Here is a 20674-nt window from a genome sequence, read left to right as displayed (position 1 = left end):
ATTCCTAGCATGACATAATGAGGCACTAGATTGGACACCAGGTGCCTCTAACCACTTTTATTTATCTTCTCACTATGCATGAATTTGTTTTATCAATAGTAAAAAAAAAATCAGTATGTTGGAAATATTACAAAGAAATAAAAGGACAATTTAATGTATTATAAATGTATTGTCTATTTTCTTCTTATACTGGCAACTTATATGAACTATAAATAGAAGCAAAGAATGTGTAGTGCATATAATTTGAAAATAGTGGTATTTAAAATTATATGGTATGGATTTATTTTTAAGTCTCTCATGTCAATGCCTAATAAGCAAAAATAAACTTTTTCTGCATAATGAGATCAAAGTAGGTATAAGTTATAAAAGTATTAATTCTTTAAGCTTTTTTTTTTTTTCTTCCCCTTGCATCTAAATGCTGTGTTGTATTGACAGATCTGGGAAATTTTAGTGGACGGACAAGAAGTGCAGTCTCTGTGAGGGAAGGCCAGGGGGTTGTTTTGATGTGCTCTCCTCCGCCTCATTCACCAGGTACAGTAGGATCCCGTTCTATATTGCTGCTGCTCTCTTTTTACTATATGCTCATTCTTTTAAACAGTGTATATATTCCAGGTGAAAAATATGCATGGGTTTTTGAAATGTGTCAGAGTACTAGTTGAGTAATTAAAGATCATCTATTCTAACTACCCCTGGACAGAAGACTGCACTCCTGTGATAAGATCCTGGTATTGCCTTTCTAACTGTTGACTGTTGTGGTTATGTCTCTGCCTGCCACCAGTGAGGAGTATGTTGCTCGGAGCGCAAGGAATGTGATAAATGAAAGACTAAAACTTCTCAAAATTTTTTGAAGTGTCAGAGTTGAGGTAACTGAATAACAAAGTGCATCTTGTTTCTGAAAATAAGCTTGAAACTGGGTTGTTTATGGTGTTGTTTCTCAGACTGGAACAAAATATACTAAGAAATAGTTTTTTTGAGTTTCAAACAAAAATATAATTTACTTATTACTTTTTTGGCCACTTGAGCTCTTATCTGTAATAATCATAGTCATACTTCATGGATTTGGGGGAACAGAATAATAAGCTGTGCTCAGATTAATTATATTCCCTTTTCCCAACTCAGCTAATTATACTTCTTTTTTTTTTAGTTCTATAATTTGAGATGAGTACCTCTTTGTATCATAGAATAGTTTTCCTATACTACAATTTAAGAAGGGTCAGTACCAGAGAGAGAGAGAGAGAGAGAGAATCAAATGTCTGAGAAATAACAAAGACCTCAGCATTAACAGGAAATAGAATTCAGGGTATTGGCATCTCAATCAATTTTTCTTCTTTGTTTAGTGTGAGAATCATTTGTTTCTAGGCTATAATTATCAGTGTAGTAATGGGGCCCAATTTTGTTCTACCATAGATAATTCTTATCAAAAACTATCATAGGACCTCAATCAATTTTTTAAAAATTTCTCAACTTTATCTGATTCCTTTCTAATTTTTTTAACTGAAAGAAAAGTCAATTATGTTTCAACAAGAAAATATTTTTAAAAAACATTTTGCTTTGAAACTCAAATAATAATTGCTATCAGTAATAATTGCATAATTGCTAGAGATTAAAAAAAAAAGAAGGAAGAGGAGGAGGACAGAGGAATCTGCTCTACAAAGGATGTAAGTGTTCACCATCAGATTCAAAGTAGTTAACATGCAAGCAAGATTTTTTGAAACATAATCCATACTGAAAAGCAGTTAGGACATGTGTAGAAAAGGGAAATGTGATAGAATGATACAAAACTAAAGATGACACAAAGACAAATCATCTGATTGCCAAAGAAAACTATAGAGAAGATTTTTTTTTCTTTTTTTTTATAGAGAAGATTTCTAATGGGGAAAAATAGCATAATGAATTGCACACATGATAAGCAAGAAATAAGAATATGTATTAATAACTGATGAAATAAAAATGCTATAAATTGTGAGATCAGTAAGAATAATGCCAGATAGTTGCTATTGTATATATGTTTTAAGAAATATTAGGCTGGGGCACTTGGCTGGCTCAGTTGGTGGAATGTGTGACTCTTAACCTTGGGATCTTGAGTTTGAGCCCCACAAACTTGGGTATAGAGATTACTTAAGAAATTTTTAAAAAATTAAAAAGAAATATTAGAGTGATTGTAAAAGTTAATAGGAGAGGTTGTATACTACTAGGTACTCATTTTGGAGTTTTATATCAAATGAGCCACTCAAACATCAGTGTTAGCCCTAGAGTTTTAAGGGATATGTCAGAGCCCAAAATAACAGAAGTAACTCAGCATTCAGACCAATGTCTAACACTTACCAGATGGATAGTTTTCTCCCTATCAGCCAAATCCTATCTATCTTTAGGTCCTTTGTTGAACATCCTTTTCCTTTCTTGCTCCAACTGAAACTTGAATATCACCTGAAGACATGGCTTCCCTGCAGCCCTTTAAAATTACGGCTATTTATTATCTCAAACTGTATGTGCCATTCAGAGTAACATTGGAACAGATATCCCACATTACCTTTCTCCACATTACCTATTCGCCCTTCTTTCTCCTCACAGTCCCTTAACCTGTTCACTATAGTTCATCCTTTTTTCTGTCTACTTTAAAAAATCACTAAAATGCATCTTCACCCAGAGATGGTTTGGTCTCTTTTTGATCATCCCAATAGCATCCAACTATACTATCCTTTCCTTCACTTGAAAACAAAACAAACCAAAGCTCTTTTGACAATGTTGTCTTTCACCTGTTACCTCATTTTTCTGCTCCTTTTCATCACAAAACTCTTCAAAAGTTTTGCCTGTCATACTTTATCTAACTCCAGTATTTCAATTCTATATCTCTCTGTCCCTCTTTCTCTGCCTCTGTGTTTCCCTTTTTAAAAAGTAGATTGATTGAAGTATAATTTATATCCCAGGAAACTCACTCATTTCAAGTATAGTTTATTGAGTTTTAGTAAATTTATGACATTGTGCTACCATTACCAAAATCTAGTGCTAGAACAGTTCCATCATTTCACAAAGGTATTCCCACCCAATTTCCCCACAATTTACTTTTTAAAAAAAATTTTATTTTAATGGAATTAAATCATACAATGTTCAGTCTGTGTGTATATATATGTGGTAAGAGAGAGTGGGTGTGTGTTTGGTTTCTTTTACTTAGTTTAATGTTTCTAAGTTTCATTCATATTGTGGCATTTATCAGTCGTTTGTCACTTTGTATTGCTGAATAGTATTCCATTGTATAGATAGAGATCCTTCTGTTTATTATTCAGTTGATGGCATTTGGATTATTTTTAGTCTTCATTCCATAAAATACTTAAATGCTTATCTTTTAAACACTTACAACTGCCAAACATATATTTCCAACCAGGACTCTGGCTTGTATATCTATCTGCCTGTTTGACATTTCCAATCAGAATGGCTAATAGGCATGTCAAGCCTAACCCTGTCTAAAACTGGTTATATCTTCCCCAAACCTGCTCCACCTGCAGTCTTTCCAACTCGGACAAAGGCAATTCCATCTCTTACTATTCATTAGGCCTTACGGTCATTTTTAACTTCTCACTTTCTGACATCTCACAGATAAACCATCAGCAATTTTATTGGTCCTACTCAAAACTTTATCCAAAATTTGAACATTTCTAACACCCTCTACTGTAGCTTTCTAGAAAGAACTACTATCATCTCCTACTTGGATTATTCACAACAGTATCTTAACTATTATCCCTTGTTTTTTATTTCATCTTTTTTTCAATCTATTCTTTTTTAATATTTTATTTATTTATTCATGAGACACACACAGAGACAGAGAGAGAGAGAGAGAGAGAGAGAGAGAGAGAGGCAGCACAGGCAGAGGGAGAAGCAGGCCCCATGCAGGGAGCCCGAAGTGGGACTCGATCCTGGGGCTCCAGGATCATGCCCCGGGCTGAAGGCAGGCGCTAAACCGCTGAGCCATCCAGGGATCCCCCAATCTATTCTTAACATAATAGCTGGAGTGATTCTTTAAAATTATGTTGTATCATGTCACCCCTGCTTTGTGCAAAACACTCCAAAATTCCTCATCTACTAAGGACTGAATTGAGTTACACCAAAATGCATATGTTGTGTGATGGTATACTGATATGGGGCCTTTGGAAGGTAATTAAAATTAGATAAGGTCATGAGGATATGGCCTTCAGGATAGAATTAGTGTCCTTATAAGCAGAGACTCTAGAACTTGCTCTATCTCTCCCTTGTATATGAATATAGTACAAAGGCAGTGTGTGCAAGTCAAAAAGAGCTCTCACCAGAAACCAACAATGCTGGCATCCTGAACTCAGACTTCTAGCCTCCAGTACCATGGGGAAAATAAATTTCTATTGTCAAGCCACCTATTCTATAGCATTTTGTTATGACACCCTAAGCAAACTATTACACTGTCTCATTCAGAATCAAAGCCAAAGTCCTCAATGTCTTGAAAAGCCCTCACCATGTAGTAAGAGATCTTTTTTTACTATTTACTTTTTTTCATAATGTATTGCAAATGAACATAATTATAAAATACATAAGTAAAATGTGATTCTCATATTAATAAAGAAAAAAAATATGATATTTTGTATTTTTGCCAAAGGAAAAGACTGAAAGTTAAAGGATTGGAATTATTCATTGAAAGCACAATGATACTGAGAAACAGTGATTTAATTCTAATGCCTTGGTTGGTCAATTAAAAGGAGAACTCTGAAAATGTCTCAGGAAAGTAAAGTAAAAAAATATTGCTGAAGAGGAGAGGTAAAGTGTAGACAGAATAAGCCAGGACCATTCAATGAAAGAGGCCTAGGGCTTGAGTCCTTGCTCTAATGCCTATTATGACCTCAACAACTGTCTTCTTTTTGGTGGAATGAGATCATATATTGTGAAATGAGTGTATAACCTGGTACATACCAGGAATCTCAGACCCAAATTTCTGCCTCATCCACACAGTCATTTGGACCATCATAGCATACTTATTTAACTGATAGTTAATTCTGGTTTGTTCCTTATTCTTGTTTTACTTTCTTCTTTCAAATTATAATTAACTTATTACTTTATCAGAATTTTATTTTTTTATTTCAAGTTTTATTTAAATTCCAGTTACTTAACATATAGTGTAATATTAGTTTCAGGAATAGAATTTAGTGATTCATCACTTATATTACAACACCCAGTGCTCATCACAACAAATGCCCTCCTTAATCCCTATCACCCATTTAACCTATCCTCCATGCACCTCCCCTCCAGCAACCCTGTTTGTTCTGTATAATTAAATAACATGGTTCTCTAAGACACCACAGAGAACATGGTTTACATTTCTTTTTTTCCTATGTTCATCTATTTCATTTCTTAAATTCCATATGAGTGAAATCATATGTTGTTTGTCTTTCTCTAACTTATTTTGCTTAGCATAGTACCTTCTAGCTTCATCCATGTTATTTCAAATGGAAGGATTTCATTCTTTTTTATGGCTGAGTAGTATTCCATTGTATTCCATTCCAATATATACAACACTGCTTTTTTTTAACTTTTATTTAAAATAAATTAATTAACATATAGTATATTATTAGTTTCAGAGGTAGAGTTAGATGATTCATTAGTTGCATCTAACATTGAGTGCTCATTACATCAAGTTCTCTCCTTAATTCCATCACCCACTTATCCCTTCCGCCACCACTCACCTCCCCTCTAGCAACCCTCAGTCTGTTTTCTATAGTTAAGAGTTTCTTGTGGTTTGTCTCCCTCTTATGGTTTGTCTCCCTCTCTGATTTCATCTTATTTTATTTGGGTGATCCTAAGTTTGGGCATAGATGTTTATAATTCTTAGGTCTTCTTTCATATAGACTCCTTTATTATGATATGATTATAATGACTAGGCATAATGACTACAATGATGGAAGAAGCAGGGGAATAAATGAGTGTCAGAAGATAAAATTATGGGAAAAAATGAAGCTGAAAGAAAAGGAAAAGAAACATATTGGATTACAAATGTAGACTTATATCATAATAAAGGCCCCATCTTCACCTCTTGTTATAGTCTTTGGTTTAAAAATCTAGTTTGTATAATATAAGTATGGCTACTCTGGCCTTCCATTAGTATGATGAATGTTTTTCTATCCCCTCACTCTCAATCTGCAGGTGTCTTTGAGTCTAAAATGAGTCTCTTGTAAGCAACATATGGATGGGTCTTGATATTTTTATCCATTCTGATACACAGTGTTGTTTTTTTATTAGAGCATTTAGTCTATTTACATTCAGAATTATTCTTGATAGATATGAATTTAATGCCATTGTATTACTTAAGTCATTGTTTTCTGTATTCCTTTATAGTCAGTCTTTTTCACATTTGATTTTCTATCCCAGAGTCCCCTTTAATATTTCTTGCAGGGCTGGTTTAGTGGTCACAAACTGTTTTATTTTTTGTTTGTCTGGGAAACTCTTTTATCTCTCTTTCTATTCTGAATGATAAGCTTGCTAGACAGAGTATTCTTGGTTGCAGGTTTTTCCCACTTAGCATGTTGAATATATCATGCCCCATTCTTCTGGCTTGTCAGGATTCTGTGAAGAGATCTGCAGCTAACTTTAAGTTAAGGACTTCTTTTCTCTTGCTACTTTTAGGATTTGTTTCCTTTATCTCCATGTTTGCAAATTTAACTAGAATATGTGTTGTGTTAGCTTGCTTTTGTTGATTTTTGTGGGAGTTCTCTATGCTTCATGGATTTGGATGTCTGTTTCCTTCTTCAGATCAGGGGAAGCTTTGAATTACAATTTCCTCCAATAAACCTCCTTCTCCCTTTTCTCTCTCTTCTTCTTCTGAGATTCCTATGATACAAATGTTATTATGCTTTATGGAGTTGCTGAGTTCCCTAAGTCTACATTTTTTATACAGTATGTTTCTTTTCCTTTCCTTTCAGCTTCATTTTTCTCATAATTTTATCTTCTACGACACTCATTTATTCCTGTTTCTTCCATCATTGTAGTCATTATACCTAGTCAGTTTCACATCTTAGTTATAGCATTTAAAATTTTTTTTAGCATGACTAATTCCTAGGTTTTTATCCCTGTGGTAAGGGACTCCCTAGTGTCTGCTATGCTTTTCTCAAATCCAGCTAGTATCCTTATGATCACTGCTTTAATTTCTGGATCAAGCATATTGCTTATATCTGTTGCTATTTGGTCCCTAGCTATGGTGTTTACTTGTTCTTTCTTTTGGAATGAATTCTTCCATCTTCGAATTTTTCTCTAGGTTTCTCTCTTCTGTGTGGTAAGAAGCCTGTTATGTTTCATGCTCCAAAGATTGATGGGTTTATGAAGAAGAAGTGACAGACTGCCCAGGGTCTGGCACTTCATGGAGTATCTCTGGTATATGCTATGTGCACTCTGCTAATGTGCTTTGGCTACTCTTTCTCTTAGGTCAGGCCTCTGCAGAGTTTCTCTTTGCCTGCAATGGGGAGTATTTGGACTTTGACCAGAGTGTGGTGAGTTCTAATCAGGTGTACTCTGGTCTGCTTGTTGAAAGAGACCCATCCAGTACTATTCCCACTAGAACTAAAACTGCAGAACTCTGTGGTCAGTCAGGTCCTCTGGAAGAAGGGCTTGCTTCTCTGGTTCTTCAGCATACCTGCCCTAGAAAAGCAGCACCTGCAGAGTGCAGGGGGTTGGGTCTTGGTGTAAGGGGTTTAGGCTGTCAGTATTCACACTATACTGCTCACTGAAGCCAGCTTATGCTGAGGGGTTGTAGAGACAACTGATGCCAGCCCCTCTCTTATCCTAGAGAGAAAAGTTTGTAACCACTATGGCCTAGGAAGCCCTCCCAGAAAATTGGACAATCTTGTGTGTCCTGGGCTTCCTCAGATATCTGCCTTTACCCTGACTATATCTAGGCTATCTGACCACCTTACTGTGCAGTACAGGTTGGCTGAGTTTTGAAACTCCAAACTTCAGGAACCTAGCATGGTGGGAACACATGCTGGTCCTCTGAGGTAGGGTCTTGCCATTTTGGAACAGATGCAAGCACAAAGAGATAGATTTTGAGGTACCACACAGCCCCCCAGCGGTTTTGTCCCTGGAGAGGCAATGCCACATCTCTTAGGTGCACTCTAAGGAGGAAGGAACCATTTCTCGTAGTGTATCCCAGGGGATCCTCAGATCATTCCATCAGCTACTCAGCTATCTGTCCTCCTCCACAGGAGCACTGCAGCACCCCAGCTCCACACTGGCCATGACTCAGACCTCTAAAACTTTAGTGTACAGGCACTACTGTTCATAAAATATCACAAAAATCAACCCCTCTTGTTTTACTAGTCAATGTCTTTGGGGGAAATGTTTTCCTTGTGTGATCTCCCATGTGCTCCTTTCTTTTTCTTACTCCTCTCTGTGACCAACATTGCTTCCCCTCTGTAGCATCCACAATCATTTTCTCCCCTAAATCATGTTTCCACATTTCTTACCTTCCATGATGTGGTCTTGTCTTTCCCTCAAGTTGTGCATCTTGTTCTGTTAGTCCTCAGATAAATTTCCTGGGTATCCAGAATAGCTTAATAGTTATCCAGCTGTGTGTAAGGGATGAGGCAAGCCCAGGGTCCTCCTACTAATCTGCCATCTTACCTCCCAAAAATTTTATCAGAATTTTATTATGTGAAATAAGTGTTGGAAGTAAAAGTTTGCTAAGATTTTTCTCTAACCTAGTAGAGTCTATGTCCTTAAAGGTACAAAATTTATTACACCTAACAGTATGTATATATTAAATTCATGCTAAATAACTGAATAAATGTGCTCATTCTATTAGTTGAGTTTTGTAGGGCTTTAGACAGTTCCTATCAACTTTCTGTTATTAGTTTATCACAACCTATATCTATTAAAGATATTTGGGTCACTCAATATCCCATTCAAATTCAAATATTACAAGATGCCTGGGTGGCTCAGTGGTTGAACACCTGCCTTTAGCCCAGGACAGGATCTTAGAGTCTGGGGATCAAGTCCCACATCAGGACCCTGCATGGAGCCTGCTTCTCTCTCTGCCTGTGTTTCTGCCTCTCTCTGTGTGTCTCTCATGAATAAATAAATAAAATCTTTTAAAATATACTCAAATTTCTATTTCAAAGTATAGCAGCTTCTATAATACAGTAGTACTACACAGAATTGTAAAAAGTTATATATCACAGAATATTAAATAATATTCAGAAATAGCACAAATATCCATTTTCTTACTACCTCAAATGGATGTACAGTGCATTTTTTTGTGAATAGAAGTAAAAGCTAGGATTGACTTTTTTCAAAATAGCATTGTTTAATTCCCAAGAGAACAATATTAACTACTGTCAGTAGCATCTGTGAATGAAAACATCTTGATTGGATACGGAAATAGTTCTTCATCTATGAGAAAACATATTTTTCTAGACTGTTATGCATATATACTTAAAATTGTGTTGGTTGCCAAAATTGAAAAAAAAAGGCAGTAAAACCTTTGACACTTTAGTAATTTTGAAATTTAGGGTTATAATGTAAAATGAGTCTATCTAATGAAATAAGCCTCATAAAACCTAGAACCATATGTAGACATATTTTATGGTTTAGAAGTTATCATCATAGAAACTTTAAAATAAGGAACACAGTAATTAGTGCTTTACTTTATATATGTTTTGTTCAAAGATGCCTGGGTGGCTCAGTGGTTCAACATCTGCCTTTGGCTCAAGTCATGATCTTGGGGCCTGGGATTGAGTACCACAGGTCCCCACAGGGAGCGTTTCTTCCTCTGCCTGTGTCTCTGCCTCTCTCTCTCTCTCTTTCTCTCTCTGTGTGTGTGTCTCTCATGAGTAAAAAATAAAATAATAAATAATTAATTAAATAAATAAATACATTTTGTTCATATTGTCTGCATTAAGTTATCTCAGAAGCTTACATTGAAATGGGACTTCTTGTATGAAGTATTAGGCTATCGTCAAAAATATATATGAGTATACCACTCAACAATACAAGAACCATATTTTCATATTTACTGTAATATGCAATCCCTGCAAAGTGTCTGATAGAGATTATTGTCATTCCTATTGTACTGATGTGGAATCTAAGCTTCAGAAAGATTAAGTGAAATACTTAAGCTCCTATACTTCGTAAATGATGGAACCAGGATTTCAATCTTTGATACATTTTGTACCATATAATGTACTTTTAGTTAAAGTTATACTAAAGGCTTCACAGCATGAACACAGACAAGACTTTTTTAACAATGGAATTATCAACGTCTCAAAAATAATGCTTATTATATTATATCAAGATTGTATTTTTTTTTCATTCAACACGTATTTATTCAGCTTATTTATGTTTGTTTTTATCATCTTATTTTATACTGGTTACCCTGCCTTTTCTGTTTCATTTGCCCTATTTTTACCTTCACTGTCTTTTTATTTTAAAGACGTAGAGGAATTTGAAGAAGAAAATGAATTCAAGTTTATGGCTCTATAACTATTTCCTATCAACTAGAAAATAAAGTTGGTTTGATAGAATACGATTAGTTGAGTTCTGGATATATCAACTCTTAGTTACTTACAGGTACAACAGAAATGGGATATGAATCTGAAGTCTAGGAAAGAGATTTAAGCAGGAGACTATAATATTAATAATAACCAGTAGAGTTAACTCAAGAGTAATCAAAAGGTTGTTTGGGTTCTCTCAGGGAGAATGTTTACAATGTGAACATCATATATTACTCTTTCTGCTGAAAAGAGAAAACCTCTTGTTCTGCTTCTGTGGTACGAACCAGTTTAAATAGCCACCAATAATATTTATGTGTTATAGTTTAAGCAGCTTTTGGGTATACATTAAAATTATTAACATGTACAGTTAGTACATTTGTTTAGCTCCAACTATTTGTGAGGATTACGTTAACTGCTTAGATGCAAAAGAATCATTGACTATTTAAGGATTATATTGCTGTGGTTCTCAAACATACAAGACCTAGAAGGCCCAAAATTTACTGCATATTCTAGATGCCCAGGAACACCAGGGGCTTTAGGGTCGTGAAATAGAGTAATTTATCCTCAAGAGAAGATAGGCAGAATCATTATTTGTCATCGCTATTATTTGCAGAGAATTCTAATAGGTCCTGAGACAGGTATAAAAAGAGCATAAAAGTTGCCTTGTTTCAATAGTCTCCACATTCAATAGGAGAAACACCATAGTACATAAAACCACTGATAGCCATAGATAAAGGAAAATATAAGAAGATAAAGCCAGAGATAAAGAGAAATACAAGAATCAAATTTCAAAAGCTTTCATCATTATTTCTATTATACTGCCTAGACCCTTAGCTTATTCTCTATTCTACCAGCTTAGTATCATGATACTTTGGTGATTTTGTTAAGTTATGTGGGACTGAGTCCCAGGCAAAACAAATCCTCAATATTTAATATATCTGGCTTTCTCAATATTCAAAACCATGGACACAGGTTCAGCTTTCTCAATGCCAACAAGTCCCTCTGCCATTACTCCTTCAATCATATGTTCCTCATGGGGAATACTAATGCTGAACTGAGTCGCAAAGTAAAGGAGAATAAAACTATAATAATTGATTATATAAGAAGTACCAAGGAAAGTGAATTAAGATATTATGCAAAGATTTACAGATTAAAAGTATTTCGTTTCTGCATACTCTGTGTTTTGAACCATCATAGAATATAGCTGAATTTAGAAAATAAATGAACTGTAGAAAAGCCTATGTCTGCGCATGCAGCAAACACAGGAGCATAATATCCTTGGTCATCACTTTCACATTTTCTGATTTTAAACTCTAGTAACATAATTTCTTCAATTTGGAAAAATACTCAAACATCAATGGACACTGAAGGATTCGGGGTCTTGGTCCTGTCCCAGATGCTAAGCCTTAGAAACCCCTCAATTCTTGCAGGCCTGAGACTCCTCCTCTGAGAACTATCCATTAGATAGAGCTAAGGAAGCCTTCTATTTTCCAGTCTAAGCTGCTAACATTTCAGGTGAGGCATTTTTCTATTAAAGAAAAAATAAATAATGTTTGTTTTCTCTAAATTGGACATATTTTTACCTCACCCTCATTTAAAACAGGTAGACAAGTTTACAAGCCTCAAATCCATTATAGAATTAGATGTATGAATAATCAAATTTAAAGAATAAATAGATGTCCCCTTAAAGAGTGTGAAGAAGGAATACTAGATAGCCTTTGCTTCCAAATAGTATACTAACCATAATATTTCAACTGGTATTTGAACAGCCAGGGATTCCCATCCTAGTTCTGATACTTACTATTACCTTTGTTTTTTATTTTTTTTTTTTTTTTATTTTTTTTTAATAATTATCTCTGCTTAGGAAATCACTTAAGGAGGAAATTTAGGAATTTAGTTTGTTTTTCTTAATTTTTTTTAATTTTTATTTATTTGTGATAGTCACAGAGAGAGAGAGAGAGAGAATGAGGCAGAGACACAGGCAGAGGGAGAAGCAGGCTCCATGCACCAGGAGCCCGACGTGGGATTCGATCCCGGGTCTCCAGGATCGCGCCCTGGGCCAAAGGCAGGTGCCAAACCGCTGCGCCACCCAGGGATCCCTTACCTTTGTTTTTTAAATGAAACCTTATCTTTTTAAATTAAAGATATTTATTTATTTATTTATTCATTCATTCATTCATTCATTTTAGAGATATTGAGAAAGAGCAGGGGAAAAGGCAGAGAGGGGGCAGATGGGGAGGGAGAGAGAATCTCAAGCAGACTATGCTGAGTATGGAGCCCAATGCAGGGCTTAATCTCATGACCCTCAGATCACAACCTGAGCTAAAACCAAGAGTTAGACTCTTAATCAACTGAGCCATCCAAATGTCCCAAATGAAGGCTTATTTTACTTGTAAAAAGGAATAATAAAAGCTATTTCACAGGATTGTTGAGAGAATTAAGAGATAGTTTATGTAAGGCAATTAACTCAATGGTTAGAAGATAATGAGCATTAAATTTAATTTTGTCTTGAAGACCTGTCTTAAAGAATACTCCTTAAAATGCAAATTATGTGAGAGAACTGACACCTTAAATCACTATCTGCTCACACTAATGACCAGTTGGCAGGGATTAGTTGACATCAAACTGACAAAAGACAACTAACTGTAGAATGAGTGGCACTTGGAAATGTGAATGTGATGTTTTGAAGTGGAGAAAATATCAACTAAAGGAAAAATGAACTCTGACAATAAAGTAAAAGGCTACCAGGAATCACTGCCATCTTCAGGTGATCTCTTAAGATTGTTGGTATCATAAATTATTCCCTATATAAAATGGGAACAAAAAATTAACAAAGGTGAAACTAAAATATTTTGGTTGATATTTTTTCTTAAAAAATTATATTTCACATTATAAAATCTGTCTCATAACTTTGAGATTCTATAATAATGGCAGCCACTCAAGAAGTGTTTTGGAACTCTTTTTCCAAGATCACAAAAAGTAATTTTTAAAAGGATTGGCTCAGGAAGTAGGACACAAGATGGCAGAAAGGTAGGGGTCCTTGACTCATCTGGTCCCACAAACTTACCTAGGTAACTTTCAAAACATCCTGGACACCTACAACTTTGACCTAAAATGTAAAGAGAGAACAGCTGGAATGTTATAGAGAGAAAAGTGTTCACTTCTGACAAGGTAGGAAGGCAAAGGAAAAAAAAAAAAAAAAAACAGGAGGGAAACCAAACAAGCTGGGCAAAAGAAGAGCCATGACAAACCTGGCCTGAAAGCCCAGCTGCAGAAAGCCCAGGCATGAAGGCCAAGCCCTGGCAAGTGGGAAATTTAAAAATCCTCACTTGAATCTTCCCTGACTGAAAAAGTGCACAGCAGGGAAATAGAGCAGAATCACAGGAGGAGCAGTGAAGCCTCAATATTCCCAGAGACACAGCAAGAGTAGAGGCACCTGGAGAGAGCTCAACACAAACCGTGGTCAGATCTTGGTAAAGAGCAAGAGTGCCACAGCCCTCTGGGGCATTTGGGAGAAGCCTGACAATTATGCAAGCTGGGACTGGAGCTCCTTTTATCCTAGAGCATGGCAATGGATGGAGGTGGCTGTGCTCCATTCCCTTCAGGAGAAGTGGACCCCAGAAGGGCACAGGAAAGAAAGAATTCTCCTGACACTGGGAACCCTTCAATTTGTGCAGATCAGTGCACCTGCAACTGCCTCCAGGAGCATCTAGGCCAGTTTGGACTGGGAGTGCAGTGTGACTTGAGTGCAGTTCGGCAACCATGGGGAGCTCTCAGCTCCAGAGCTGGAAATCTGACTAGTGTCATTTTTTTTCCACCTTTCACCTAGAAGAGGCAGGGCCTCTAGGAAACAAAGTCCTCACAGGATAAATGGTTCAAACTGAGCCAGGCACCAGGCAAGGGGCAGGCACAGACACCTGAGAATCAGTGCAGGAGACCCCTTCCCAAGAACCACTGGAAGAACAAGGGAAGAGCAACTTTACTAAACAAGCAGCACTGGAAAGTTCCAGGCCTGAGGGAAAATAGTACATAGAACTAGAGGGGGATTTTTTTTCATTACGATTTGTTTTTATTTCAGGTTAAAAATTGCCAATATTTTTTTCTCTTTTCCTGCCTTAACTACAACATTTTACCAACTATTCATTTTTAAGCTTTTTCCTTTTTGACTTTCATATTTCTATAATTACGTCTTAGATATATTCCTTATTATTGGATTCCCTTCAACATATTCAATTTAATTTAGGTAGATATACGAGTTATGGGTTTTGTTGTTGTTGTTGCTCTTTTCTGTCCCATTTTGTTTTATAATGGTGGAAGTTAGTACCTTCTAACATAGGAACCCAAATACACCTTGAACTAAGTGGAACACCGTGTTGGTTCATTCTGTGAGATTACATTTTCTCTTCCTTCCCATTCTGCCCACCTCTTTTAACTTGTTTATGTTTTTGTGGTTGATATTGGGTCTCTCTATAAGTTTGGCTGGTTTATATACATTTGGAATAGAGAATCTTCTAACATACAGAACAAAATACAATCAGAACCAAGAGGATAACCCCTAGATCCCTTCGGGGAGACTATATTCTCTCTCCACCACCACTTCTTCACTACCCCCCCTTTTTTCCTTGTTTGTTTTTGTTTTTATATTTTTACTATTTTGTTTTAAAATATGTTTTCACCCTAGTGGTCCTTTTGTTTTATTTTGCTCTGCTCTTCTTTTTCTTTTATTTTCTGGTATCTGACTTCTTCAGAATCATCTAGGGTGTATTTTACTTAGGTTGTGGTTGATACTTTTAACTCACTTACTCATAGGTAAGGACACTGAATAGGTATTATAAGCCACTCTGTGCTTAACAAAATGGCTAGAAGAAATAAATACTACAAAAGAAAGACTCAGAAGAAATACCTCTGCCACAGAATTGCTGAACATGGGTTTAAATACGATGTCAGAATTCAATTCAGAAGTACAATCATAAAATTACTGGTAGCACTGGAAAAAAGCAAAAAGGACCCTAGAGATTCTCTTACTGCAGAACTGAGATCTAACAAGCCTAAATTAAAAATATATTAACTGAGATGCAGTCTAAACTGGATGCTCTAACGCTAAGGTTAATGAGGTGGAAGACAGAGTAAGCAGCATAGAAGACAAGTTGATGGAATGGAAGGAACATGAGGGAAAAAAGAGAAAAACAATTAAGAACTCACAACGAAAGGCTTAGGGAAATAAATGATAGCTTGAGGAGGAAGAATATTTGCCTTATTGGGATTCCTGAAGAGGCTGAGAGAGAGAGAGGACCACAAAGTATATTTGAACAAGTCATATCTGAGAACTTCCCTAATCTGGGAAAGGAAACAGGCATTCAGATCCAAGAGATAGAGAGGTTCCCCACCCCCCAAATCAATAAATACTGTTCAACACCTCGACATTTAAGAGTGAAACTTGCAAATTCCAAAGAGAAAGAGAAAACCCTTAAAGCAGCAAGAGACAAGAGATTCTTAACTTATATGGGGAGAAATATCAGATTAACAGCAGACCTCTCCACAGAGACCTGGCAGGACAGAAAGGGCTGGCAAGATATATTCAGAATCTAAATGAGAAGAACATGCAGCCAAGAATACTCTATCCAGCAAGGCTCTCATTCAGAATAGAAGGAGAGATAAAGAGCTTCCAAGATAGGCAGAAACTGAAAGAATATGTGACCTCCAAACCAGCTCTGCAAGAAATATTAAGGGGGGACCTGTAAAAGAAAGAGGAGCCCAAAGAAATAATCCACATAAACAGGGACTGAATAGGTATTATAATGACACTAAATTCCTATCTTTCAATAGTTACTCTGAAATGGGCTAAATGATCCCTTCAACAAAAATGCAAGGTTTTGGACTGGATAAAGAAGCATGACTCATCTATTTTCTGTCTACAAGAGACTCATTTTAGACCTAAGGACACCTGCAGCCTGAAAATGAAGGGGTGGAGAACCATTTACTATTCAAATGGTCCTCAAAAGAAGTTGGGGTAGCAATCCTCATATCATATAAATTAAAGTTTATCCCAAAGACTGTAGTAAGAGATGAAGAGGGTCACTATATCATACTTAAAGAGTCTATCCAACAAGAAGACCTAACATGAATATTTATGCCCCTAATGTGGGAGCTGCCAAGTATATCAATTAATTAATAACCAAAGTAAAGAGATACATAGATAATATACTAATAGTAGGAGACTTCAACATGGCACTTTCAGCAAAAGACAGATCTTCTAAGCAAACATCACCAAACATACAGGGCCTTGAATGATACACTGGACCAGATGGATTTCACAGATATATACAGAATTTTCCATCCTAATGCAACTGAATACACATTCTTAACAGGTGCACCTGGAACTTCCTCCAGAAAAAAAACACATACTGGGTCACAAATCAGGCCTTAACTCATATAAAAAAACTGGGATTGACTCCTGCATATTTTCAGACCACATTGCTTTGAAACTAGAACTCAATCACAAGAATATTTGAAAGAAATTCAAATACATGGAACTTAAAGAGCATCCTACTAAAAGACGAATGGGTCAACCAGGAAATTAGAGAAAAAGTAAAAAGATCCATGGAACCTAGTGAAAATGAAAATACAATCGTTCAAAATCTTTGGGATACAGCAAAAGTGGTCCTAAGAGGAAATACATCACAATACAACCATCCCTTAAAAAATTGGAAAAAAACCCTCAAATACACAAGCTAACCTCACACCTAAAAGAATTGGAGAAAGAAAGACAAGTAAAACCTACACCCAGCAGAATAAGAGAGAAAATAAAAAACAGCAAATAGATCCTACACCCAGCAGAAGAGAGTTAATAAAGATTTGAGCAGAACTCAATGAAGAGACCAGAAGAACTGTAGAACAGATCAATAAAACCAGGAGCTGGTTCTTTGAAAGAATTAATAAGATAGATAAACCATTAGCCAGCCTTATTTAAAAAAGACAATAAAATAATGAATGAAAGAGGGGAGATCACATCCAATACCAAGGAAATACAAACAATTTTAAAAACATATTATGAGCAGCTATATGCCAACAAATTAGACAATCTAGAAGACATCAATGCATTTCTGGGAAAACCACAAATTACCAAAACTGAAACAGGAAGAAATAGAAAACCTGAACAAGCAAATAACGAGGGAGGAAATTGAAGCAAACACATAGATCAATGGAATAGAATAAAGAACCCAGAAATGGAGCCTCAACTCTATGGCCAACTAATATTTGACAAAGCAAGAAAGACTATCCACTGGAAAAATGACAGTCTCGTCAATAAATGGTGCTGGGAAAGTTGGACATCCGCAAGCAGAAGAATGAAACTGGACCATTCTCTTACACCATCACAAAGATAAACTCAAAATGGATGAAAGATCTAAATGTGAGACATAAATCCATCAAAATCCTAGAGAAGAACACAGACAACACCCTTTTTCAACTTGGCCAAAGTAACTTGCAAGATACATCTATGAAGGCAAAGGAAAATAAAAAAATCAAAAATGAACTATTGGGACTTTATCAAGATAAAAAGCTTCTGCACAGGAAAAGAAACAGTCAACAAATCTAAAAGCAACCTACAGAATGGGAGAAAATATTTGCGAATGACATATCAGTTAAAGGGCTAGTACTCAAGATCTATAAAGAACTTATTAAACTCTTCTTGGATGTTATCCAAGAAACAATCCAATCATGAAATGGGCAAAAGACAAGAACAGAAATTTCACCAAAGAAGACCTACACATGGCCAAAAAGCACATGAGAAATGCTCCACATCACTTGCCATCAGGGAAATACAAATCAAAACCACAATGAGATACCATTTTACACCAGTAAGAATGGCTAAAATGAACAAAACAGGAAACCACAAATGTTGGAGAGGATGTGGAGAAAGGGGAACCCTCTTGCACTATTGGTGGGAATGTGAACTGGTTTAGCCACTCTGGAAAACTGTGTGGAGGTTCCTCAAAGAGTTAAAAATAGAGCCACCCTACAACCCAGCAATTGCACTACTGGGGATTTACCCCAAAGATACAGATGCAGTGAAACAGTAGGACACCTGCACCTCCATGTTTATAGCAGCAATGTCCACAATAGCCAAACTGTGGAAGGAGCCTTGGTGTCCATCGACAGATGAATGGATAAAGAAGATGTGGCCTATATATACAATGGAATATTACTCAGCCATCAGAAAGGATGAATACCTACCATTTGCTTCAACGTGGACGAAACTGGAGAGTATTATGTTGAATGAAGTAAGGTTTCCCTCATATGTAACTTTTTGTTTCTCTTTTGCTGTTTTTGAGATTCTTTCTTATTTTTAATCTTTGAGATTTTAATTATGTGCTGCCATATGGACTTCCTTGGGTTCGTCTTGTTTAGAACTTTCTGCTCTTGGACTTGGATGTCTATTTCCATTGCTAGGTTAGGGAAGTTTTCAGTTATTATTTCTTCAAATACATCTGCTACACCTTTCTCTCTTCATCTTCTTCTGAGACCTCAGCAATGCAAAAATTTGTTCATTTGATGTTGCCAAGAGATTGCTTAATCTATCTTCCTTTTTAAAAATTCTTTTCTCTTTTTGCTGTTCAGCTAGTGTGATTTCCATTAGATTGTCTTCCAGATCACTGATACATTCTTGTGCATCTCCTAATTTTCTGTTGGTTCCCTCTAGTGTATTTTTACTTCAGAATTATATTCTTCAGTTCTGATTGGTGCTTTTAAATACTTTCTATCTCTTCATTAAAAGTCTCTCTCAGTTCCTCCATTCTTTTCTCCATCCTAATGAATATCTTATGATCATGACTTTAAATTGTTTATCAGCTATATTGTTTATCTCTGTTTCATTTAATTCATTCACTGTGTGTTTTTTCCTTGTCCTTTCTTTTGGAGCATATTCCTCTGTCTCTCCATTTTGCTCAATTTTCTGTGTTTATTAGGCAGAATGACTACTTCTAACATTGGAGTGGTCCTATGTATGGTGCCCCCTATGCAGTCTGTGTGTGCTTGGTGACTTTTGCTGGCTGGTTAGAACTGTGGCTCTATATGCTAGTATCTTTTAAACTGTGGCTTTTCACAGACAGAATAAAAAAGATAATATAATAAACTAAAAGGAAGAAAAAAGGAGAAAACAGAAAAAAAGAGCAAGAAGGAAAGTAAAACCAAAAAGAAAAAAAAAAACATTTTTTTTTCACAAATTTTACAAAGTAAAATGGATGAAGTAAAACAGTAAAAATTTTAAAAACAAACAACATAAAATGCTGGCTGGTTTTCCATGCCCTAGCACCATGGGTGGCTGGTGTGGGTCTGTGGACCCTGGCTTCTCTGAGGTCATAAGCTCCATGTGATGAACAGACCCACCAGTAATGGGGACCCTCCAAGGATGAAGTACAACCTGCTCCATATGGCTGCCAGACCCTGCTCTAATCTGGGCTCATGAGATGGAGAGAGGGAGCACTCCTGCACTTGTTAAACATGGCTTTTCATCTGTGCCCCGATGTGACCAGGGCTGGTATTGGCTTTAGGACCCTGCTCTTGCTGAGGTCGCAATCTCTCCATAAGGAACAGACCCACTGGTTATGGACTCTGAACCTGTCCCTATAAAGCCAGACTCTGTTGCCTTGACATAAGCCCTTGACATGGAATCTGGGCCCTTGACATGTAGTATGAGAAAGAATTCTGCAGTTCTCCAGCCCTGGCAAGCCATAGCTTTTTTTTTTTTTTTTTGCCCTGCTGTGGCAAAAGCTAGTGTGAAACTGTAGACCATAAATGTGCTGAAGTCAGAAGAAGTCAAGAAGACCAGACCTGCCTGGCATGCTGTCTGGTTTCTGCTCTGGCCCAGGCTTCCAAGGCGGGGTGGGAATATAAACCATATTACCCGAAAAGGAGAAAACCATGTTACCCAAGCTGTTCTCCAGTCCCTGTCACCTAGAGAGCTTTCCTGCAGCTCCTTCTATATTGACTTTGTAAGATATAGAATAATAAATCAATAACAGCCTGATAGTCTTTGGATTCTATAAAAAATATTACCTGGGCATAGTGTATTAAGGCTAGCCTTTTTCAATAAGAATTCTATACACAAATTAAGCCTTGTTTTCTCAGTTCTTTCAAGAATGATACATAGGTAACACTGTTCTAAATGAATAGAAAAA

At 36.3% G+C, this 20674-nt stretch overlaps 1 protein-coding gene across 4 annotated transcripts in view; it reads left to right on the top strand.

The window, feature by feature from the left end:
* Positions 1 to 20674, top strand: part of CNTN5 (contactin 5) — a 1295471-nt gene that overhangs the window by 883183 nt on the left and 391614 nt on the right. For all 4 annotated transcript variants that reach the window (XM_025420999.3, XM_025420992.3, XM_049098649.1 and 1 more), the window contains one exon: positions 436 to 531. In XM_025420999.3, the coding sequence (XP_025276784.1) occupies positions 436 to 531 (96 nt within the window). The remainder of the gene's footprint in view (positions 1 to 435; positions 532 to 20674) is intronic.

This window comes from Canis lupus, chromosome 21, assembly GCF_003254725.2.
Source record: "Canis lupus dingo isolate Sandy chromosome 21, ASM325472v2, whole genome shotgun sequence".
Classification (NCBI taxonomy): Eukaryota; Metazoa; Chordata; class Mammalia; order Carnivora; family Canidae; genus Canis; species Canis lupus.
Note: the sequence above shows the minus strand (reverse complement) of the source record. Positions and strands in the feature narration are given on the sequence as shown.